The sequence below is a fragment of the Quercus suber genome, unplaced genomic scaffold (genome assembly GCF_002906115.3).
Source record: "Quercus suber isolate HL8 unplaced genomic scaffold, Cork oak 2.0 scaffold_40, whole genome shotgun sequence".
Classification (NCBI taxonomy): domain Eukaryota; kingdom Viridiplantae; phylum Streptophyta; class Magnoliopsida; order Fagales; family Fagaceae; genus Quercus; species Quercus suber.
Genome location: NW_027069505.1, coordinates 932,150 through 956,792, shown reverse-complemented (window position 1 = coordinate 956,792; position 24,643 = coordinate 932,150). Strand labels below are relative to the sequence as shown.

Below are 24,643 nucleotides of genomic sequence, written 5' to 3'. Positions count from 1 at the left end.
CAACAAATAATTGTTTTAGGGTCACCATGCCATACTCTCTCTCTCTCTCTCTCTCTCTCTCTCTCCTAACCCTTGAACCCCACCTGTGCTTCTCTCGTACACAAAAACCAGCAAGCATGCACATGGGTTATCTGTAACATGCCATCCTAAATCCCTAGAAAGTACACTGAACCTTATGATTTACGTAAAGGGAAATATGTTACCAAAATATTCAGCAACAATGATTTAATTTCTCTTTCCAATTACATAATTTAATCGTCTTGGTCAATTCATAATTAAGCTATTTCAATCTATATGTTAAGTTTTGAGTATATCATACTAAACATAAATAAATAAAAGAGGAACAAGTAGCCACAAAATTCAAAGTCTGAAAACGATCCTTTAAATAACTATATAATTGATCAGTAGTACTAGAGAATAACATATATATATATATATACCATAATCCCCAGATCATTCTAAGTACATTCATAAGTTTTGGGCTCTGGGATACAAATAAAAAGACCTGCCCCATCAAATAATTTTTAATGATGAGTCTAGCTGCATTCCATATATATGTATCAATCTTTCAACTATAAGCTATTGCTATCCTTCTGAGCTGTACAGCGAAAGATTACACAAGTATTCAAATATAGAGACATGACCCCATAAACTCGATATGAATGGTTAAATTGGTCTAGTCTTCTTTATGTAAATACATATCCAAGCATTGTTATATGTAATGCACTGCTGTTTGCCTAGTGCCAAAATAAAAAAGATCTCCAGCCAAACAGTTTCCCCCTTGTGAATCTTTCTTTCTTTCTCCGATTCCCAGGACAGGCATTGAGTAATTAATATAATCAATTAATTTCTCAATCTACTAACACCAAGCAATAGCTATAGAATCCTCAACTTAATTATCTAAAAAGAGCAAGGGTAGGAACTTGTTCACTTATTGTCACTTCTTTTGTGACAATGGACTTGGAATTAATTTGTAGCTTCTCTTGTACAAGTGTAAGCGAAGAAGCTGAAGGAACAGCAATTGTGAGATCAAGATTCAAGTCCAAAGAACCAGAAATTTCATCTTCAAAACCACTTGTTGTGTCAGATACCCTATCAGCTGTAGTAGTATTGGCAAAGGGTTTGATGAGAGGCTTAGAAGACTCGTTATTATTCATAGACTCATGAGAAGATGTTGCAGCTGGAGAAACACACTTGGGTTGAGAAAAAGGAATAGGTGGAATCTGGTTTAGCCTATGGTTATTTGGATCAATTCCCATACTTATTAGCTTTCTCCGGATGTGTGAATTCCAATAGTTCTTTACTTCATTGTCTGTCCGCCCTGGTAACCTTCCGGCTATGAGTGACCACCTAACAGTCCCATAAAAACATTAGGTTAGAAAATGACTTATAAGTCTAATACACGCGTTCACACATGCATACAAACACATAGGTAAGTACGTTCATGCATGTCAAACATTAAATAGAGAAAGAAGAAAAAAGACAGTTAGGCTTCTATCACAGTACCACAAACGGAACACAAGATTTACATGCTATTGTTGTAAAACACGTGTTGTGCCCACCCGCCTCCCTCCAGTGCACAACAATGGAAAGAAGCCAAATCCAAAGAAATAGGTTACTAGTTAATGATTATTACCGATTGCCAAGTAGGGCATGGAGCTTGATGATGAGGTCCTCTTCATCCTGACCAAAGTTCCCACGTTTGATGTCTGGCCTGAGATAGTTTATCCATCTGAGCCTACAACTTTTGCCACAACGGTCCAATCCTAATCATCAAAAATAAAACAAATCAATTAGGTGATGAATTTACAAAAATAAAAAGGAAAAATAAGAAAAGGGTTGCTAAACATGAGTGCAAACATGTTCTAATCGTTATGAATACAAATTCTCCATATAAAGTACGACACAAAAAATGAAAACAGAAGATTAATTTGTGTTATTCTAATTGTTATCCATAAGGCAGCAATGACAGACCTGCAGCCTTAGGAAGGGAACGCCAACAGCCTTCACCATGGATTCGGATGTAATCAATGAGCTTTTGGTCTTCTTGTTTAGACCATGCACCCTTGTTTGTGCCTTCCTTATCACAGCAAGGTTTTCTCATTGCTTTATCTTCCTTATCCAATCTCTCTGCTACCTCTAGCTCTTTTGAGAAGCGCTAAGAAAATGCAGAAAGAGAGAGAGCCTAGCCAAATCCCAAATGCACAGGATATAGGTGAAGATATACTGGTAAGGAAGCTGGGGTAGGTTGTTGACTTGGACCGGTGGTTTTGGCTGTTTAGGTGGGTCACACAGTCCTACAGTCATAGAGGATAAGTCTTTTAAGCACCGTCTTTGAGACTCTCATCTCATGCTGCTTACCGTTTAGTATACGTCATTTTCCTTCTTACATTGCATATTTGACTCTTTCACCTTACCTTTTTTGTCTGGGTAAAAATATTTTTTTAATAATTACATCAAAGATAATTTATTATTTATTTCTTAGAGAGACTGCCAAACATCAAGATTCTACTTGGACCTGATCATAATTACTCTTGAACATAACTAAAATGACCCTTCACCTTGATGCGAAGGACAAGGCAGAATCACACCTTAGGACCAAAAAAAAAATTTATATATTGAAAAATCTAAGGTCACAACAATCTAATAATAAATAGACTAAGTAGCGTGCTTATACTTCAATCACAACTTGTTACGTTTTAATTTGACTTTTCTTATAAAATAATAAAATTTTAAAATAAAAAAATTAAATATATGTCATACCGTAATTAGTGGAGCATAAAATAAAATGCAAAAAATATAAAAATAATTTTTATTCCTCAAAATTACTAGTTTAATGTATAATGCAAACCAAAGTAACAATCACATAATACAATTAAAGTTTAAAAAATTTTATATATATATATATATATAAAGAATTTTTGAGACAAAGTGAAAATCTTTTGAAAATCTATTTAAAATAAATAAATAAATAACCACTTTAGGGATAATTATAACTTACCCTATGGAAAATTTCCACTATAAAAGAAATAGTTACAAATAATCTATACTCACAAAACCTATGGTCTAGACTAAACATGTAAGTTGTAACCTCAACAGGAAATCTGTTTGGTTTGTCTTTCACCACAGTGCCTTCAAATCTCTAAAATTCTTCTGTAACTTCTCCTCCATGAAAGAAATTGTCTTCTTTGATTTGAAACTCTATTACACTAGTGAACTCACTTGAATAAGGTTAATTAAGAGCTTTTGTACTTTGAATGTAAAACAATCAAAGTATATATGAAAACTTACAAGATGAAACTCATAAGGATTTTAAGGCTCGAGGAATTAAAGCTCTATTTCAATGGTTGCAGCAAAATAGTTGCTTCCTATGAAAAATTTTCCTAGTAGGTTTGAAAACAGATAATTATAAGCTAACTTTTTGTTTTTTTAACTTTTATGTACATTTTTTTTAAACTTCAATTTTTTTCACTTTTTCAAAATACAAGTATACTTTAATATACTTTCAGTAAAAAGTTAAATAAATTGTTCCAAAATGGACAATTTGTTTTCAAACTTTTAAAACTCAAAATGTTTGCATTTCAATGGAATAAGTTTCATCCAAAAATTTGTTGCAATTTTTTTTGCATATCATAACCTTATTGTCTTTGAGTAGTTTCTAAACTAGACTAATTAACCCTAACATAATGTTATTGATATAACTCAAATTTGATATATTTTCGTGTGAATGATTCAAAATTTTTAAAAAATTATAAAGTATATATATATACACACACTTATGTGCTCCACAAATAAACTGTTATATTACTAAGAATAATTTTTAAAAAAATTTGAGAAAGTATAAGGTTACTTATATTAATTTAAATAGAGTTACAACTTTACTAGTGATATATACCAAGTTATCATGGATTTTGAGTAGAGTTTGTGGTGACCTTTATGTTGGAACATCATTCTTCCTCCTTTGTGTGTGTGTGTGTGTGTGTGTTTGTTTCTCAAATATATATATATATATATATAAACACATAGTTATCCTAACAATTTCAAAAATTGAATGAAAGCAAAAAAATGTTTTTTTTCCTCCCTAGTTAAAGGTATCATTTTTTTGGGGCGGGGGGGGGGGGGGGGGGGGGGGGGGGGGGTTGTCAATCTTTGCTTAAGTTGTTGAAGTGTAATATGTTTTTTTTTTTACGGTACACTAGGTTATATATATAGTACTTAATATGTATTTTGAGTTATGCTTATAATACTATATATATATATATATATCCAAATATAAGACAAATTCTTGGTCCAACCGCTAACTAATTAAGGACCCAATATTAAAGGAACTTAGGATGATCCTAGCTATAGACACCTTCAGAAGTAGGTTTAGTCATAACTTTACCTTAATCTCATTGGATCCCAATATTATCAAAAAGTGACTATCCTATGTAAACCAATACGATAATCCCAAGAACTGAATTCATGATATTCACCGTAACCAAATCACATGGAAACAAAGCTTCGCCGCTTGACTAGTTGATTTGACCCCAATCAAATCACATGAAAATAAATATTTATCAATAGACTAATCACCTTTGGTGTGTAAATAATATCTTGAATATTTGAAAAAGAAATTAGTAATTTTGTTTTAATAAGAAAGGATGATAGATGTATATTACATCGTATGGTGGTGTTTTTTTTTTTTTTTTTTTGGTCTTTCTACATTTTAGGTGGCTTTGTTTGTTTGTTGCACTTTTTCTCACCTCTTAATATATATCTTTGATTTCTATTAAGCAAAAAGATGAATTAGTAAACCCAAATGAGGATTGAATCAGTGATTATAATATTCATTAAAGGCCCTAGCTTATCATCCATTTGATTGTAATAACAATGCTGGAGATACCTAACCTGCTTTTGGATTCTAATAATAATGCTCTTAAAAGGCTGGTTGCAGTGATATAGACCTTTCTGAAATAATAATTGACCTTTTGCTAAAATGAAGTAATATAACTTTTTTGTGTATACAATTTTGGTCATTAATAAAGGGATAGTTTTTTTTTTTTTTTTGAGAAAGTAATAAAGGGATAGTTTGTTCTTAGATTAAGACTTCAGACTTGGTGCAGCGGCCTTAGCCTAGCTTGTCTTTATTGCTCCTTGTATTGTTGTTTTCATCAATAAGATTCACTGAATTACCAAAAAGAAAATGGGATGGTTTGATTTCATCAATTTATTTAATTGAGTCTATTTTGGTTTTTTTTTTTTTTTTGATTTTAGAAATTCAAAAATAAAATTGATTTAATTTTAACAGTGGAGGGAGAAATTTGACATATTTTATTTTTTGATAGTTTGATAGTTAAGGTTGGACAGATCTGAACCATCAAAGTCTGTTTTAAAAACACTAAAAACTATCAATTGAATTATAAAGTTCTTGACAATTTAATACAATTGAGATACTTTAATTTTAAAAGTTAAAAGAGCAAAATGGACACAATCAAATGTATAATGGTACTCACACAAGTAAATACCTAACGGCCTATTTGGATTGAGGGAGAAAAAAAGAGGAGTAGAAGAGAGTAGAGTAGAATTGGCTAAAAATAGACTAATTTTTATTTAAATCTACTCTACTCTACTCCTATTCCCTCTCCTCAATTTAAATGGACCATGAAGCTTAGGTAATAGTAAAATAATTTTTAACTTGAAATTTTTTATTTAAAAAAATTTGAATTATTCACATGAATTTTCTCCTGCTGCGCAATTGAACTATTCACAAATGTAAGTGCTATATCCACCATTTCCCACCATTAAATTTGAAGAAATTAACAAAAACAAATTAATGGGAAGTACAAAAACTTAGGCAATTCCTCATTGTTCTATGCTAAAAAAACAAGGGAAAGTATATTTGTATACTTGTGTTTATTGAGAACTAAGGGTATGTTTGGTAGGCTGTAATAAGCACTATAATGTAATAGTTATTCTTATAGTTTAGCTATAGTTTGGTTATATTTTTATTGCAGAGAATATTCATTCATTATTAATAGTTATTCTTTAAAATGAAAAATAACTATTAATCTCTAATAGAGATGCAATAGTTATTCCTTAGTTAATGTATTAATTTCTACAATTAATATATTTATAAATAAACAAACTTTTCATATGCACATAACAATTATGAAAATAAAAAATCATAAAAATAACTAACCTCTCTTTCAAATTTAAAAAATATTATTTTTTAAAAAATATAATTATGAGTAAAATATTTTTTAAAATATATCTTAAATTTGATTTAAAATACTTTCATTCCACTGTCTTCAGGGTTCCATTATTGTGTTGTCACCAAACAAATGAATAATAATAAGCATTACATTACAACATCTTGTATTCTTTGTAATATATATTCATATTCCTATGTAATTACTGTTATAGTCTACTAATCGTGCCCTAAGAAACCGTTGATCTCGTGCGATATATATAGAATGGTTAACATCAACATAGGAACAAAATAACTATACATGTAAGTTGCTTTGAACCACGTTTTTCATCACATATGTATGAAACATTTTTTTTTTCTCTCTTTTGAGAAGACATTAAATATGAAACTGTATCTCGGACAATGGATGCATGTGAATGTGGAGGGACCAAGTATATATAACATATATCCACCCATAACACCTGATATTTTTTATTTTTTGAATAAACAAACTTGAAACAGACCCACCTATGATCTAACTAACAAAACATTCGTTATCTTTTCTTTTTCTTTTCTTTTCTTTTCTTCTGGCAGTCACATGAAACATCAAGTAATGCTAGACGGTAGAGACAAGAACGTTTCATTACTTTTTTCTTTTCTTTTCTTTTTATATAGTTTATTAAGATGAACACAAGGTTTATTTTTTTGGATAAATACGATATAATTTTAACTTATGAACTTTTAAGTTTATTTCTCTTTATTTTCTGACTAAAAAATACCAATTAATTTTTCGTATGCGAGATTTAAACTCCAAATCTTTTATTCTATAACAAAAGATTTTATCAATTAAACTAAAAAATACTTAATAGTTAATACAACATCAATTTCACATATTTCCACTACTAAAATCACTTTTATTAATATGAATAAAAAGTTTAATTTTTTAGATAAATACAATATAACTTTAACCTATGAGCTTCAAGTTTATTTCTCTTTATCTTCAAGCCTAGAAATCAATTAATTTTTTTCGTGTAGGCAGAATTTGAATACCAAATTGTTTATTCAACCAGAAGATATTTTACCAGTTAAACTAAAAAATACCTAATACAACATCAATTTCACATAAGTGTACATCAATTATAATATACCTACCTCAAAAATTATGTTAGAAAGTTGTAAAAGTTCTTGCACTGACCCTACTCTTAGGATAAGAATAAGGTCTTGTTTCATTCTGAGACCGTGTTATTAGGTAAGTCATTCTCAATGACTCGAATAAAACCAATCATTGTACGACTCCATCCTTATCACCTACATTTCTATGATATTTGCTTTATCGTCCAAGCTAAATTTTAATAAGTACTGCTAGCATCTACTTCTACGAATTGAAGCGAGATACATCACTGAACTTTTCAATGTGTGTGTCACAGTCAAACCGCTTAACCATTTGATTTCACCTTGGTAAAAAAAATTAAAGAAAAAAGAAACGCACACACCTTACCGACATTCCAAGAGAGACAAAGTTCTTGACAGTGTTTACTTGTGGAGTTTTTGTAAAGAGAATGTACCATATGGAAACGCTGTTAGTGTTTAGTAAATTATAGTAAAATACTTTTTGCAGATGTTATATCAGTTCAGTAACAACATTAATAAAAAGCTTTTGGAAATATAAAATCACAGGAAAAAGAAAATTATAAAACTATTACTAAGTATTGTTATTTTATGAGCAATTATCATAAAGTGTACACCATATGTTAAAATTATATCCTATCAATCAAAAAACGTATTGCAATTTTATTTTATGAATATTTATTTTCATGCTTGAATTTAATTAATTTGATTAATAGTCAAAATGTTTATACTATCATTATTAGACTATATGTAATAGTGTGTCCTTAAAAAGAAAATCAAATTTCGCATATTTCATTTTTTTTTTTTTTGTTGAGGGGGGGTGGGGGGGTGGAGAGGGAGGGAGAGAAAGAAGGTTAGCTATTATTTTAATAATTTGTCTCACTTTATGCTTCACTAATCACAACTTAATATATATTCTTTTTTTTCTTTTCTTTTTTTTTATACAACTTAATATATATTCTTATAAATATCCAAAGTTTAAAATAGAAAGAAAGAAAAAAATCTAACATATAACACACCATAATTGGTCAAGTATAAAATAGAACAAAAGATTTGTATTCTATCTTAAAAGAGCTTAATAACAAAACTTTCAAATCCAACCTACCACTACTAGTATTTTGATAAACATTTTTTTTCTTTCTAAGAGCTCTTTGGGTCCATCTAGTTGTAGATTAGCACAACAATAAAAAAGCTATAAGAGCTCTAAAGCTCTTTTATATATATATATATGGGAGGGGGGATGGGGTGTCTAGCAACCCACTAACTAAAAGTATTTTAAGGAGCCAAAGCTGAAATTTGGAGTTAAAAACAAAAACCAACAAAAAACAAGAAAAACAGAAACTCTACAAGTCACAGTTGATGCTTTATATCCATAACTTAAAACACTATCCATTAATTTGTCACACACTCAAAATACTAAAAAGCTTTTTGGCTAAAGCTTTTATATTATAAAATCTGTACTAATAAAACTCTACTACAAAAGCTCTAACAATTAAAACTCTACTTCAGACAACAATGCCAAATGGGCAGACGTCTTGACTCAATGCAATATTCAACCTAATTGATTTCCCTCTCTCATTATGAGACATAAATGGAACAAGGAAATTCCAACAAAGCCTAAAAGGGTCTTGTCATGCCAAATTCTAAGTAGTGCTCAAGAGTGATATACAAGTTCACAAGTCACAAGTGATATACCAATAATTATGTACCTCAATGAAAATTTGATACCGTAGAAAGTTTGACTAAAGACAGCTTAGTTAGTACAATTTCTAGCCATTGTCTTCAAAAAGGGCATCTGTTAATTTATGAAAAGAAATTCTCAAATAAATCAAGACATATAGAAGACAATAAAGTAAAAAGTTAAAACCTGATACCTAACTGCCGGAGAAACACCAAAAAAATTTAAAAAATAAAAACTAGGGGCATGAAACAGGCTGCTAGTAAAGTCCCAAAAAGAACAACCACCTAATTAACAGAAAGCCGTCAATAGTTGATCTATAAATCACATTCTAATCTTAGTCAAGTAATTGGTGGGTTTGGGGTCTACTTACCTTAGAATAGCACATGAATTAATAGTAAACAAATAAATAACCCTCCCCACTATCAACCTATCAAAAATAAATAAATAATTAAACAAAAACTAGCTAATAAAGAAACTAAAAATACTGAACAGGAACAGAAAGAAATAACAAATGTCTCCATCCATGCTCTAAGCTTCATGTACTCTACATTATAACTAACATTAAACTTGTGAAACCATGTAGAGAGAAACCATAACAATAAGTCTAGGAAAACAATATTTTTCACAACTACTGGCCCATTTTGTGCATAATAAAGGTCGTTTTGTGTATAATAAAAGTAGTGTCGGAGGTGGATACAGGTGAAAGTAATGCTAAATAAATCTCAACAAATCATGTTAACAATTATGAAAAAAAAAAAATCTTGTATCACAGAGCAGTGGAGCATGAATAGCCTATTCATATATAAGACGAAAACCAAAAGTTTCCAGTGGCACAATAATTCAGTACCAAGCAGATGTGTCGTGTAGATGCTGAGTATTGTTGGGCCCCAATTTCACAAAACTGGATAGGAATCCAGATATGAATCAAAGGCTGGTGGATAAAAACCATGATGCCACGCTACAATTCTTGGAAATACAATCGAATTGGCACTTGACATGAAATTGAAAGCTCACCAACCAATTAAAATATTTAAATAAATGCAAAATCCGATGATTACTAGCAGGTTCTGCTCTCTTGCAACTGACTATCCTATTTAAAAGAGGATAGAGAAAGATACATTTGAGGAATGTTTCAGACTTCTTTTTAGAAAAAATAGTTTTGACTGCAGAACCTGGAAAAAAAAAATTATAGTTCTGTAGCAGTAATCTAGTTACCAACAAAAGTGATTCCATGCTTTCACAGACCAATTAAAACACATTGAAAATTACTCTTCTTCCAATAGACCAAATTTTTTAAATGACGCAATTATTAATGAAAATGCAAATATATAATTATGTACCTAAAATGTCATTTTTTTTTATACTGAAGTAACATACTTTTGATAAGAATGCTGTTTTTTTTTTTTTTTTTTAATTAACTAAAAAAAAATTTGAGACCAAAGTAGAAAATTGAAATATGAACTCACTTTTGGAAAGTTTAACGTATTTCAGGACTATACAGAAATAAAAATTATTATTTATTTTGAGACAGAAGTGTGTAAATTCAGAACGTATTAATCTGTTTTACAAAGTGCCAAGAAATTTGAACCTCAAGGGATTAGCTTAATGATTCTTAATGCCTCCTTATATCCATGAGATCTTGAGTTCAAAACGTCTACCCAGAATCTTGGGGCCACGCCAAAAGGAATTCCTATCTGTAATAATGTTGTGTGTATGGGACAGATCAGAGAAGGACTGCACACACCCGAGAAATAGTTAGTACTCGAAGAGGTCTAAATAGACTCGTTTCTCTAATAAAGCCACAAATCTTGATGGAAGTCTAGGTCACCATAAATTATTTGCTACTGGTCACTTTTTTGTTTCCACCCTGCAATAGCTGAGATGGTCTGACCTTCACACAGTATCTTCACAAATATGTTTAAAATCACTGTTTTTAAATACATGGCTATTATAAGCCTATGAATTAGTTTCATTTGGACTGGTTGGTTATGAAACATCTTCCATCTAACAGTCATGCTTACACAGAGTTCTAAATATCTAGAATGGGTGATTTTCATTGCTTCTTGCTGATTATGCAGCAAACAGTCCTAGCTAGATTTAGAATTGACATTCATCAACTGGTATAAATCATCCACCTACGCATTTAAAAGAATACAATAAAATGACGGTGCTTTAACAACAAAACAGGTAATAGATGGTCTGTTTAGCCCCTGAATTTCCCATTATTGATTAAACTACCCTCAAGTTGACCAACAGTTGGCTGCCAACCAGTCAAAATGTTTATCTTGCCCTTGGGAACTTCATTTTCTTTTTACCAGTCAAGGGATGTATTGGGAATAATTTGATGAAAAGTGTGTCATGACCTTGATTAACTATTGTAGATTCCTATGTTGTGCCAAATAATTTTAAGATTAGTGTTCTGGTTAAACAATCTGAATGCAAATTGTTAAAAACAGAGTTTGAATGTGTTCAATTACAAGGTTAAACAGTTCATTTCTTTCCTATGACATTACAATCACATTCAGTTGTTTGAACTTCAACAACCTGTTTGGATTAATGGGATGTGTTAAAGGGTGATTTAGAGAATGCATCTCAAAGGAGCAAATAAAAACTGAGGCTTGAAGATATGTATAAATATTAAGAGTAGCTATAGCAACTGATAATCTCAATAGCATTGGCTTCTACTGCATTCACACACACAGACCAATAAACATAGAAGAAAAAGAAGAAAGTATTTGTGCATCTCAATAGACATCCTTTTCAGGAAGAGCACACACACATCCATAGGACTTCTTTGTTCAAACAACTCATGAGATAACCCATCTATCTATTCAAGAACTTAAAATTAAAAAATATCCGAACAACCCAGAAAGGAGTCTAATGAACTGAGTCTAATGACAAATTGCAGTGTTCACAGAACCAATACATATACAATACATGTATCTTTTAAGAATATTCTTAGTTGTTTTTTCCTTTCATAGTCTGGGTGTTTGAGAAATTTTAACTGAGATTTTGAATCATAGAAAATTAGTTATGGCTTTAACAACATTAACAAATTAATGATGAGAATACGCTGGCTTGTATCAACTTCCTTCTCCCTTTTTCTTTTTCTTCTTCTTCTTCTTCTTTTTTTTTTTTTTTTTTTTTTTTTGGCTACACTTACATGTAACAACCAACATGCAGAGCAATGAATCCAGATGTGGTTCAGAGAAATTAAAGTACAAATTCCAGATGGTATAATTTGAACCTTGGGTTTTGCACAATCTGTGTAAAAAGTTTAGCCCATCCAAATTCCCTCTTTTTAATTGCCTAAAGATTAACATAAACCTGAGTTGTACCTAGAACTTTGGATTGCTCCATGAATGGTTAATAACAATCTATAGGATAACTGGATAAGCCCTTCATTTATTCTTTTCTTTTGCTGAATAAGTATAAAATCTAGAAAATTAAGTCTATTAAGAAAGTTGCCTTCAAAAGACCTTGCCTGAGATATTTTTCATAACTAAACTGGGATGACATGAATATCAAACAGGTTATGTAACCTCTGGTCAATAGACATCTCTAAGGGTATGAATTTGTTATGAAGCCACCACATCTCCAGAGAACCCAATAATCTACACCAGAAATTAATTAAAAGTGAAGTTCTGCCATGTGAGTCTCTAATGTGGCATGAAGACATGTATATTATATCCAAACCAGAACAACCTGATTCAGTCCCAACACCAAGCCCGTGCTATCATAGTCAAATTCTATATGAATGTATGTTGCCATCTCCAATAGCAAACTAATTCATGTTAAATTTTACAGTCTTATATGCTGTTCGTTATCACAATAGTGTTGATGTGCAAGAAAAAAACAATTTTGGTTTATGTACAACTTATTTAGCTTAAACCTGAAGTGTGCTAAAGTACACCTGTATTTTGAAAAGTGAGAAAGAAGTAAGAAAAAGTGATGTTTTAAAAAACTGTACATAAAAGATAACAAGCAAAAAGCTAGCTTATAAGCTAGTCCCAAACATACTTAATTTAGTTCTATTTAATCTTAATAGTCAATTGTATCAAATCTGCTGATTCATTGGATTTTATTTTAGGTCTTATTAGCTAATTAAGTTATTGGAATTTAATTTTAGGTAAATTGTATCACATCTATTGGTTCATTGGATTAATAGTCAATTCATCACATCTGTGATTCATTGGATCTAATTTTAGGTCTTATTAACTAAGTAAGTTATTAGTGTTTTATTTAATTTCATAGAATAAAAATTAAATTTGTCATCCAATAATTGAGCTTTGAAGTCAATTATGATTAGGATTTGGTCTTAGTAGTCTATATAAATGCGCTATTGTACCCCAACAAAAACAGTTTGCTTGAGTAATAAAATTTATTGTTCGGGTTTTTTACTTTTTTTTTTTCCTTCAATAGTTTGGAGCTAACTCCAACAAACCTGAGGTGTTAGTTTCCAAATTTCCCATCGTGCTTGGTGTTGATTCCAAGTAACTAAGTGTTGATTCTTAGGTTTATTTTTATTTTTATTTTTCTATTCTTGTGGATTCTCAAATCACCTTATAGAGAATTCATGCTGCACCAGTTTTGGTATCAGCGCATTCATTGTTCTACATCAATCCATGGTATATTTCTTCTGATCTTCTCTTCAAGTTTTAAATTTAATAACTGCATCATAGTTATGTCCAATGTACCTGCTCTTCAAGGTTGCCTTCCTATACTGCATCTAAAAATCATGTTAAATTCTTCAATTGTTGCACCCTTCTGACCAAAGTAACATGACTGCCAATTTATCCAACATAGTTACTATACATACATCCAAATATTAATGAGACTCCAAATTTAACCTGCTCTTTTGATTGTTCAAGTTTTAATTTAAATAACAATTGCACCAAGAATATGAAGGGATTATGCCACTGTTGTTAGAATATTGGTCAAGTGATTAAAATCTTTATTTCCTATCCATTTATGCTTTTGAGACAAGTGGTGGTTTATCACAAGATTGAAGAAGACAATCATGATTTCAAACCCTACCTCCACACTACCTTCCCTTTAGAAAAAATAAAATAAAAATTCCTAGTGTTGAGTACTTGAGTATCACTTATTGAAGGGAAGTCTATACCCACATATGAGGAGTATTAGAAAATTAGTTAAATAATTAAATCCATCATTTCCCCATCAACTTGATCTTTAGGTACAAGTGATAGTTTATCAATAGCATATCTTAATATTTTAAAACACCCTTGGTTCTCGAACAAAATTTTTAAAAAAGTAGCATTTAAATGTGAAAATGCACTTGAAGGTGTATTGTGTGAATTCCAAGTACCATTTTTCCTATTTAGGTTTAAGAAGGTTTAGGGGTTCAACAATCAAAATTGTTCTCTGGACTTGAAAGGGTCGAAATCTCCAGTTTAATCCAAGGATGGACATGTCAATGCATAGAGTTCACTTGAAAATGGTCAGTCACACCCTTCCCACCATTACCCCCCTCTTACCAAGCCACCACCCCAATGCTATCTCTGCCAGTGCCACCATTTTGATTATTACTTTTGCTAGGACACTACCCCATCATCAATTGCTGCTAGCTTTCTCTATCAGTGCCACTGCTTCAAGAATACTAACCACCACTAGGCCAAAAACATTACTACTTCACTCCCATCACCATTACTTGATCCATGTAATCAACCACTTACACCACCATTTGTCAACATTACCATTTTTATTACCATCATCATGCTGCTACTATCACTTCATCATGCGTTGACACTAGAACTACTGTGGTTAAGTTTCCAATATTACCACCACTATTATCATTGCACGGACAGCATTGCCAATACACAAAACAGTGGCGGAGGTGGTGGATAATACACTAAACCAAACACAATTATTTGTAAACAAATGGTTCTTAAGAAATTAACTTTCATACTTCTACCATTTCATAAATTTTAAGACAAATAATAAATTCTTTATCCAAATGCACATTAAAGCAACTTCTTTCAAAAGAAAAATGAAAATAGTAGTAAACAAGTTAATGTGCGAGTATTTGAGGCTTTGGAAAAGACATGCAGTTATGCATTAGTTATAAAAGTCGTTAAATCTATCCAAAAACATGTTTATATCAATCAGTGGCATTCTCCTGATCTCTAAAACACAGTATTTTTATGTGAAGTTTCTCTATTTTTCTTTTTCCCATTTTTAAATGCTAAGGTTTAAATGGGAAGACTTGTTCTTTTTTAATAAGTTACAACTCACACAACCATAAAAGATTGAAATTGTGACTTGACACCTCCCCCAGCATTTGGTTCGAAGACCATTGGCAAACATTAAATCTAAGACTTATCCATCTTCACGCTATCCCTTTACAACCTAAACCAAGGCATATTTTATAAAATTGAACAATAAAGGAGGCATTGTAGGTTTGACCTGTATCTGAAGAATTTTATAATCTATATTACTTTCTTTTTGATAAGTTGTAATCTATATTACTGTCTTCACAATAGGAAGGAAGAAAATTTCCAAAGGGCAAACAGAATTACTCAACCGCAGTAAATTTGATTACAGACTATACATGATATATACTAGACGTTATCTATCAAAAAAAAAAAACATGAAAGAGGAATGGAGATGGGATGGGCATCGGTGAAGAGGAGTTTGTTCACGTAAAAAGCACACATACTACTTTCATAATAGCAACAAAGCATCAGGTAAAAAAGTTCTCATGGCTAAGAGAGTTCTGAATTTGCATTCATCTTTTGAAATATTTTGCAATATAAGAACTAATTCAAAATTGAATGTATGCTTTTAGTACTTACAGTTTTGGATACAGGAATTCAGTCAACACAATAGATATGGGGCAACCACATGCTTAGACCAATCAATTGAATATCTTCAATACTTAATTTAGTTAGTTTGAATACCTGGAAGCTGTAATCTCAGTTGTGTCTATAAACCACCTGAAGCAACAAAATCAAAGATAAAAGTTAATACTGTTAGAGACCAAGATCATAAAAGATGAATGGAAAATTACAATGGAACCATGTGAAGACACAAATCATATTTAAAAGTTAAAAAAAATAAAAAATAAAATAAAAGCATTATTGCCCATATAAATATTAGTGTTACTCACCATTCGGACTCTGCTCTTTAAACAAGGAGCAAAGAGAAAATCTTGTTTCACTGATATTTCCAGAAACTAATTTCTAAAGGTGAAATCTGCAAGATTACAACCACAAACTTGCAAGGGTCAAGTTTCTGGGAGACTCAGTCCAACAATTCCTTGTCCAAGCAATATGAGGCTAAGGCAATAATTCTGCATACAAACAAATCCTTTTTTAATTTGATATAATACTGTAAATATCTTATATGCTTTTTACATTATTTATTTGTGAACCAGGACAATTCATTAAACTCTTCTGCGAAGAAAAATTGACTAAAGAGCTAAAACAGAAGAAAAAAAAAAAAGAATAAAAACAAAACAAAAAACAAAGAACAAAACAAAATAAAAACAAATAAAAAAAAAAAAAAAAAAAAACAACAACAACAACAACAACAATCCAGGTTAACTTGCCTCCACATCTCTAAATGCAAGTACAAATAGGGAATTAGAGCAGGCCTCTAATTTGGGAGCTCCATGTGTTTCTGGTTGTGGCAGTTCAGGATATCAAGCAACTGGTAGTGTCCCCCAGGAACCTGCTTCAAGGGGATAAGTACCCCCTACCAAATTGCCTATTTGTAGAAGTAGCAGAAAATAAGATCTACATCATTAATTCAACAGCATTTATTAGCAAAGGCAGTGAGTTGAAGCCACACCACAAAGACAGTTCACGATTCATATCCTGCATTCCCCTTCAAAAAAGCCATGCTTAACCACCATACCAAAATGTGGGTAAACATCAATCTGACTAAACATTTGAAAGTTGCAGATCTTAAAGTCCATTGAAATTTAGAAAATTTTGACATGGATGTGGTATCCTTAAACATGCCCAAACCGTTTTTGTTTTCCTACTTAATCATAACCTCCATAAGCACCAATGACCTCTATCTCAAATGGCATCTCTTCCCTTGTAAAAGCAAGGTGGAGTGTAAAGTCATGGGTTCAAAACCCACCAAGTGCATGTGTACCTTACCAATTAAAAATGAATATATTTATATATAACCTCAATAGGCATTTCACCAAGATTATAATACCCATCTTAGAAATCAATCACATCCTTTAATATTCAACTTGCAGGTAGTAAAACTGATTTAAATGATAAAAAGTTGGTCAGGAAGAAGGGGGAGGGGGAGGGGGAGGGTTGGCAAACCAAGTGAGAGAGTTTTAAATTTTTTATTTTTTTAGGGTCAAAACATGATTTTGGTTCTTGAATTATGACATTTTTTAATTTCCTCCCTATTGTATCAACTGTTTGATATTATAATTAAAGTTTACAATGCGAATGGCAATTACTAGTGCAACAAACCTTGTTTTACATGCATCTTTTTAATGTTGATGTAGCACATTAAGCCACATATGATCTCATAAAACCAAAACAAAAACATATGAATTTAATATTTAAAAAATATTAAAATAAAAAGTAAACCTTATTGTCCCTTATGTGTGTCACATGTCTCAATATGTTCTGATTTTGTAAATTTGTAAGGCCAACATCTGGCTTAATGTCATATGTCAACATTATAAGAATGTGTGTGTGTGTGTGTGTGTGTGTGTGTGTGTGTGTGTAAACAAACAGTTAGGAAGCACAGACATTTCATATAAAGTGGCATACCCATGTCATACCAGTGTCGTACCGACCGTTTCATGTTATTAATTTTCAAAAATTGCTCGTGTCACTATGCCATACCCATACCCATGTCCGTATCCATGCTTCCTAGTAAAACAGCAACTATCATTGCATGGTAACAGGAAGGATAAGGATAACATTAAGGCATTTTTATAACTTCAAGTACTAAAGTGAAACAATTGATGGTTTAGGGACAAATCAAAATTTTTACATATAATTCAGGGTCCAAAATTTTATTTTGACCAATTTTTAATAAGAAGGATGCATTATGCACCCAACAAATGTATAAGCAATTTCACAAGAATGAAGTCATAGAGGAAGCTATTGGTTCAGGAATCTATGATTTGTCCTAACTACATACAAAAGTGCCTAAGATGACTTTAAATAAGAGCTAAAAGCATTGGCCATATAATTCCAGATGCTGAATGTCAAAAAGAATCCACAAATCTTCAAGCAGCAACGTCAAATCAACAAGCAAGAAGAGAAATCCACCAAAGTTTGAACAACAATGGACCATACCCTGGTTCATATAACCCAATTACCCAAGTGCTATTTAAAAGGAATTTGGATCTAGTGGAATAGATAGGGCAATTGCACCATACAATTGAACCTTAATGCGAGAGAGAAAAGTTAAAAAGGTAAAAGGTCAAAAAATTTCTGATCCAACAGCTAAGATTAAAAGTGCACATTTTAAGTTTCAATCTCAGCCCTTGCAAGCCAATTGCATGGTACAATTTTCCTAGCTAATGCATCAGATCTTAATCCACCCAAAAGACTTTCCCATAAGCAGTCAAATGTTAATGAGCATCTACAGCATTTCTACTTACTTTTTCTTTTTATAGGTAAAAATAATATTATTGAAAAGAGACTACGTCATGAAAATAAATATGAAATAGCCTAAAGAACCTAAAGAATTACAATGGGGTAATATCTACATATGAGTTGACTCTATGAAGGAGTGAATAGAAATACTATCAGTAAGACTTGCTACAAAAGACCACTCATAAAGAGAACTAATGAAGGATACAGCATTTCTACTTACACTTCCTGATAGCATGAACTTGCTTTTGCCAGCTTATGAACATCTACAGAATTTCTACCTACACCTCCATAATATCATGATCAGAAAATTTCTCAAGGGGTTAATACTCTTATCAGAAACATTAATATCCTCACTTTCTCCCCTAAATTTTCACAATAAGCATAAATGGTAAAGGCCCAAACCAGAACAAGGAGACAAAAAAATAAAAATTGATTATAAGGGGCTTTTTGCCTTATACCTTGTACTACAACCCCAAAAGTATTTTTTTTTGCCTTCACGCCCATAATATCCGTGAAACCTTCGTAACATGGGAAAATTTACCACTTTAAAAACCCTAATTTACTATATGGAATTATGTCAGCTTCTACTGCATTCAACTGAATCTTAGTTTGCTTCCCCGCCCCCCCCCCCTCCTTTTTTTATTTCTTTGAAACTTCATATATTTCACATTGTTTGAACAATATTCTGATCTTCTCAAAAATTAACAGTATGAAGAATTGCTCCATTTTGATGCCTTAACAATGTTCAAGGATATTATAGCACAAAAGAGTAACTCATACCACCTTTATTGATAACATAAATACGAAACAATGACTATATTAATTCACAATACAGCTTATCAAGTAGTTGAAACCATATGAAATTAATTTTTACTCCCAAGCATACGCAAACTCATTACATATGTGAGCATCATCCAGGTTTTGAACTAACATAACAAGTAATTCAGAGAGTTAAAATAAGAAACATAACAAAAGTCCAGAAGGTCCAGATGAAGTGCAGCTTGATAGTAGATAGAATTTGTAACTCCTAAACAGAACAAACAAGAATCACAATATTCCATTGCAAAAAAAGATGCAGAAAGAATTATTCATTGATCATATTATAAAGATAATCAATATCATGAAAAACAACTGATGGACGTGTCTCTAGAGCTACAACAACAATAATATGTATAAAAGGATTTGAATTACACAGTTTACATGAATTCAGAAGGCGAATTTGCATCCAGCTTCCCATTGTCGCCCAATCCCCCTGGATGCTGCAAATTATGCAAAACTGAGGCGGCAAACCTCCCAATGCACCACCCAACCCATCACTCGCTGACCCAAAAAACTGACAAACAAGCCGAGCCATGACCCCAAGAACCTGCATTTGGTTCTGGCACGCCTCAGCTTGCATTTGCATCATTTGCTTCTCATGCTCAATCTGCAAACCCAACATCCTCTCCTTCCACTCCATCTCCTTCTCCTCCCTCTCTCCTCCATCCTCATTCTCTCCCGCCGCTCCTCATCAAATTCCCTTTCCAATCTCAACCTTCTCTCAACTTCCCTCCTTGCCCACATCAACTCCCTCTCTTCCAACTCCAATTCCTATTCCAACCCTTCTTCCTATCATACCGCCGCTTCACCGCCCTCCAATGCGCCTCTCTCCTATTTTCCTCCCTCACTGCCTCCTCCTTCTCTCCCTGAAACTCCTCTCTCTTTTCCTCTCCTTTTCTTCACCATCACATCCCTCAAGTCCAAAACTTTAGAACTCATTAGCCTCAACCTTTCATTTCCTCCCAAACCCATCTTCAATTTCTTCACCCCAGCAAAACCCACTTCCCCATTTTGCCTCTCACCCTCAAATTCACCTTCACTCCTCAAATTTTCCTCATTTTCTTCTTCATCTTCCTCCTCATCATCATCTTCATCCACATCCTCATCCTCATCCTCATCTTCCTCATCTTCATCTTCTTCTTCCCCATCTTCATCATCCTCACAATCAATCCCAAACCCCAAATCCCCACAATCCCCAAAAACATGAATATCATTATCATTGTTCTCACACAACCTCTTACTCTTAACATCAAGTTCCACATCCCCAAACACTTCCTTGTACTTAAAAAAATTGACCCAGTGATTCTCACCATCTTTCCAGTTGAACTCATCATTGGAGAGTCGGATCTTCTGCTTCACACCCAGGTACTGGTGGCGCATGTTTTGGACCTTGATGGACACGTCACGCCAGCTCCACTTGAAGGGGTAGGTGGCTGGGTCTTGAAGATGGTGTATTGTGTTAACATGGTCAGCCACAGGCTTGAATTTCTTCTCCCGAGTCTTGAGCTTGGCTAAGGCACCAGAGTTTCGGAGTTCTGAGTACTTTGTGAGCAGGGTTTGCTCTTCCAGCTCCGACCATTTCTTGCGTTTCATTTTGGACTCTTCAGAGTCTCTTTGAGGTTTTAGTCTGTCGGTAAGAAGAGGTGTGTGAGTTAAGAACTTGAGGCTGAACAACAACAGGTTCAATACTTCGATTTGTGTGACTACTGTACCAGTTGAAAGTACACTTACTTTTTCCGCTGAACCAATAAACTAAAGAGATTACACATAATTACTTAGGGCTGGATTGGATCACCATTATTTGGAGTGAGTAATAAACTAATGAGAGTACACCTAATTACTGAGGACGGGTTTGGAGCACCATGATTTGGAGTGATATTACTCCGTTTTCATTACTAAGTTTCCAAAACACGTAAGTCCCATTGAAAAAATTTTATTTGGCTTAGTTTTTGGGTGATATTTTCATCACTCAAAATTCAAAAATTTAAGTGATGGATGATGAAAATTGAAAAAATAATTTAGACACACTAACACACATTTTGAGCTTGGTAGGCCATTTCAAGTAACATTTTGAGCATTTTAAACATATTAATACACTTTTTCACCAACAAGTATATCAAAAATATCTAAATAATATTACTCAAACTTCTCTACCAAACACCCTTTGTTGTTTTCAGTTTTTGAAATATGAGTTATGGTGGCAAAAGGTGAGTTATGTGATTGAGTTACGTGACCAAACAAGAATTTTGGAGTTTTTGAGATAAAGTGAAGTTTGGGATATGAGTTATGGGTTTTGAATTTGAGTTGTGAAAATTGAGTCATAGCTAAACCAAACGAGCATTTAATTTCAATTCTCATTTATATTAAAAATTGATCGATATTTTGGTCTAATAATAAAAAACTATTATTAAAAGCCAACACCATAAGTTGAAACTCTTTCAAAAAACAGATTTAGGGATAATTTCTTCTATAATATATATATATATATATATATTAACGAATGCCCTAAGTACTCCTCAAATTTTCCTCATTTTCTTCTTCATCTTCCTCCTCATCATCATCTTCATCCACATCCTCATCCTCATCTTCCTCATCTTCATCTTCTTCTTCCCCATCTTCATCATCCTCACAATCAATCCCAAACCCCAAATCCCCACAATCCCCAAAAACATGAATATCATTATCATTGTTCTCACACAACCTCTTACTCTTAACATCAAGTTCCACATCCCCAAACACTTCCTTGTACTTAAAAAAATTGACCCAGTGATTCTCACCATCTTTCCAGTTGAACTCATCATTGGAGAGTCGGATCTTCTGCTTCACACCCAGGTACTGGTGGCGCATGTTTTGGACCTTGATGGACACGTCACGCCAGCTCCACTTGAAGGGGTAGGTGGCTGGGTCTTGAAGATGGTGTATTGTGTTAACATGGTCAGCCACAGGCTTGAATTTCTTCTCCCGAGTCTTGAGCTTGGCTAAGGCACCAGAGTTTCGGAGCTCTGAGTACTTTGTGAGCAGGGTTTGCTCTTCCAGCTCCGACCATTTCTTGCGTTTCATTTCGGACTCTTCAGAGTCTCTTTGAGGTTTTAGTCTGTCGGTAAGAAGAGGTGTGTGAGTTTAGAGAACTTGAGGCTGAACAACAACAGGTTCAATACTTCGATTTGTGTGACTACTGTACCAGTTGAAAGTACACTTACTTTTTCCGCTGAACCAATAAACTAAAGAGATTACACATAATTACAGAGATTACACATAATTACTTAGGGCTGGATTGGATCACCATTATTTGGAGTGAGTAATAAACTAATGAGAGCACACATAATTACTGAGAACGGGTTTGGAGCACCATGATTTGGAGTGATATTACTCCGTTCTCATTACTAAGTTTCCAAAACACGTAAGTCTTATTGAAAAAATTTTATTTGACTTAGGGTATGTTTGGTAGACTGTAATAGGCATTGTAATGTAATAGTTATTCCTATGGTTTTGTTATTCTTTAGTTTGGTTATGTTTTTATTACAAGGAATAATCATTCCTTATGAATGTCTATTTTTCAAAATGAGGAATAACTATTCATCTATAAAAGGTTGTATTAGCTATTCCTTAGTAAGAACAATAATTTCAAAATTTAATAAATTTCCAAATAAACAAACTTTCCATATACATCTAACAATTATAAAAATAAAAAATCATAAAAAATAACATATATCTCTCTTAAATTTAAAAATAACAATTTTTAAGGAGATATAATTGTATGAATAAGAAATTTCCTAAAATAAATGTTAAGTTTCATTCTAATATTATAACTCACAACCAAACTAATGAATATGTTTAGTTATTACATTACAACACATTTTATTCCTAGTAATAAAGATTACAATTCCTATCGTAATTCTCATTCAGTGTACCAAACGTACTCTTAGTTTTTGGGTGATGTTTTCAACACTCAAAATTCAAAAATCTAAGTGATGGATGAAGAAAATTGAAAAAATAATTTAGACACACTAACACACATTTTGAGCTTGGTAGGCCATTTCAAGTAACATTTTGAGCATTTTAAACACACTAATACACTTTTTCACCAACAAGTATATCAAAAATATCTAAATAATATTACTCAAACTTCTCTACCAAACACCCTTTGTTGTTTTCAGTTTCTGAAATATGAGTTATGGTGGCAAAAGGTGAGTTATGTGACCAAACAAGAATTTTGGAGTTTTTGAGATAAAGTGAAGTTTGGGATATGAGTTATGGGTTTTGAATTTGAGTTGTGAAAATTGAGTCATAGCTAAACCAAACGAGCCTTTAATTTCAATTCTCATTTATATTAAAAATCGATCGATGTTTTGGTCTAATAATAAAAAACTATTATTAAAAGCCAACACCATAAGTTGAAACTCTTTCAAAAAACAGATTTAGGGATAATTTCTTCTATAATATATATATATATATATATATATATTAACGAATGCCCTAAGGATATTAATTTAGGAACTATGTTTATAAATGTTTTTATAGGAAAATGATAAAATAATTAATTTTGTTAACAGCTTTTTATATTTTTCATAAAAGTGATGTCAAAATTTTCTTAATATAATTTATTAACAATTGTCCTAAGGGAACCCATTACCCATTAACATGACCCATTACAATAATCTTACATTCTATCCAAATTTGGGGAAACAACACCCTAACCTAAATTTGAAGTAAAAATTTTATCCAAAAAAAAAAAAAATGAAGTAAAAAAAATCACTTGAGGTTTAAATAAATTGACACTCCCCTTCATTCCTTTAATTTCAAGTTACAAAATATTAGAACTTTTCTCTTTACTAAATTTTAATTATGGTTTGTAAAACCAAATTAAAAAGAATTTAAGATAAAAAGATAGAGTTAATCCAACATCAAAAGATTTTAAACGTTAAATTTCTCCACAACCTGGAAAGGAAGCAAAAGAAACCAAAGGCAAATTTCCTGCACAAAATAGATAAAGGAGGTATGCTTCTTTCATATATATATATATATATATTACATTTCTAATTTCATGATCCTTCTTCAATTTGCAATAATTGTGAATTTCAAATGTTGAGAAGACAAACAGTTATTGTTTTTCCAATCCACTTTTTGATTTACAATTTCATAGAGCTATTTAGAGAGTTGTAGTTAAATTGCTGAAAAAAAAATAAAAAATAAAAAAGGTTCTTGAAAGATGTGTTGGGAAAGGGGAAAGAAGAAGATGTA

At 32.1% G+C, this 24,643-nt stretch overlaps 2 protein-coding genes across 14 annotated transcripts; both read right to left on the bottom strand.

Annotated features, from left to right (window-relative positions):
- Positions 1-359: 359 nt before the first annotated feature.
- LOC112003172 (transcription repressor MYB6) lies at positions 360-2,207 on the bottom strand. The gene is made up of 3 exons (XM_024035358.2): positions 1,975-2,207; positions 1,637-1,766; positions 360-1,350 (listed from the first exon to the last, which is right to left on the bottom strand). Exons 1-3 carry the CDS (start codon positions 2,102-2,104, stop codon positions 897-899), a joined length of 714 nt encoding a protein of 237 aa, XP_023891126.1. The 5' UTR covers positions 2,105-2,207; the 3' UTR covers positions 360-896.
- Positions 2,208-10,471: 8,264 nt separating this feature from the next.
- On the bottom strand, positions 10,472-21,234 carry LOC112003170 (uncharacterized protein At3g49140). 13 transcript variants are annotated; one of them, XM_065771183.1, is made up of 7 exons: positions 19,784-21,234; positions 18,804-18,861; positions 17,829-17,848; positions 17,747-17,782; positions 16,549-16,706; positions 16,108-16,290; positions 15,695-15,934 (listed from the first exon to the last, which is right to left on the bottom strand). In XM_065771183.1, the coding sequence occupies exons 1-5, from the start codon at positions 20,040-20,042 to the stop codon at positions 16,642-16,644; spliced, it is 438 nt and encodes a 145-aa protein (XP_065627255.1). In that variant the 5' UTR covers positions 20,043-21,234; the 3' UTR covers positions 15,695-15,934; positions 16,108-16,290; positions 16,549-16,641. The 13 variants fall into 13 exon arrangements, with proteins under 13 accessions (XP_065627251.1, XP_065627255.1, XP_065627256.1 ...); XM_065771184.1 differs by having other exon boundaries at positions 16,549-16,735; positions 19,784-21,233; XM_065771185.1 differs by having other exon boundaries at positions 16,549-16,670; positions 19,784-21,233.
- Positions 21,235-24,643: the final 3,409 nt, after the last annotated feature.

Bases quoted from the DNA above. Each gene is read 5' to 3' on its own strand.
- LOC112003170 (XM_065771179.1), bottom strand. From the start codon at position 20,995: ATGAAACGCAAGAAATGGTCGGAGCTGGAAGAGCAAACCCTGCTCACA.
- LOC112003172 (XM_024035358.2), bottom strand. From the start codon at position 2,104: ATGAGAAAACCTTGCTGTGATAAGGAAGGCACAAACAAGGGTGCATGG. The intron at 1,767-1,974 runs GTCTGTCATTGC...TTTGATGATTAG, and splicing joins TTCCCTTCCTAAGGCTGCAG to GATTGGACCGTTGTGGCAAA. The intron at 1,351-1,636 runs GTAATAATCATT...TGGGACTGTTAG, and splicing joins CATGCCCTACTTGGCAATCG to GTGGTCACTCATAGCCGGAA.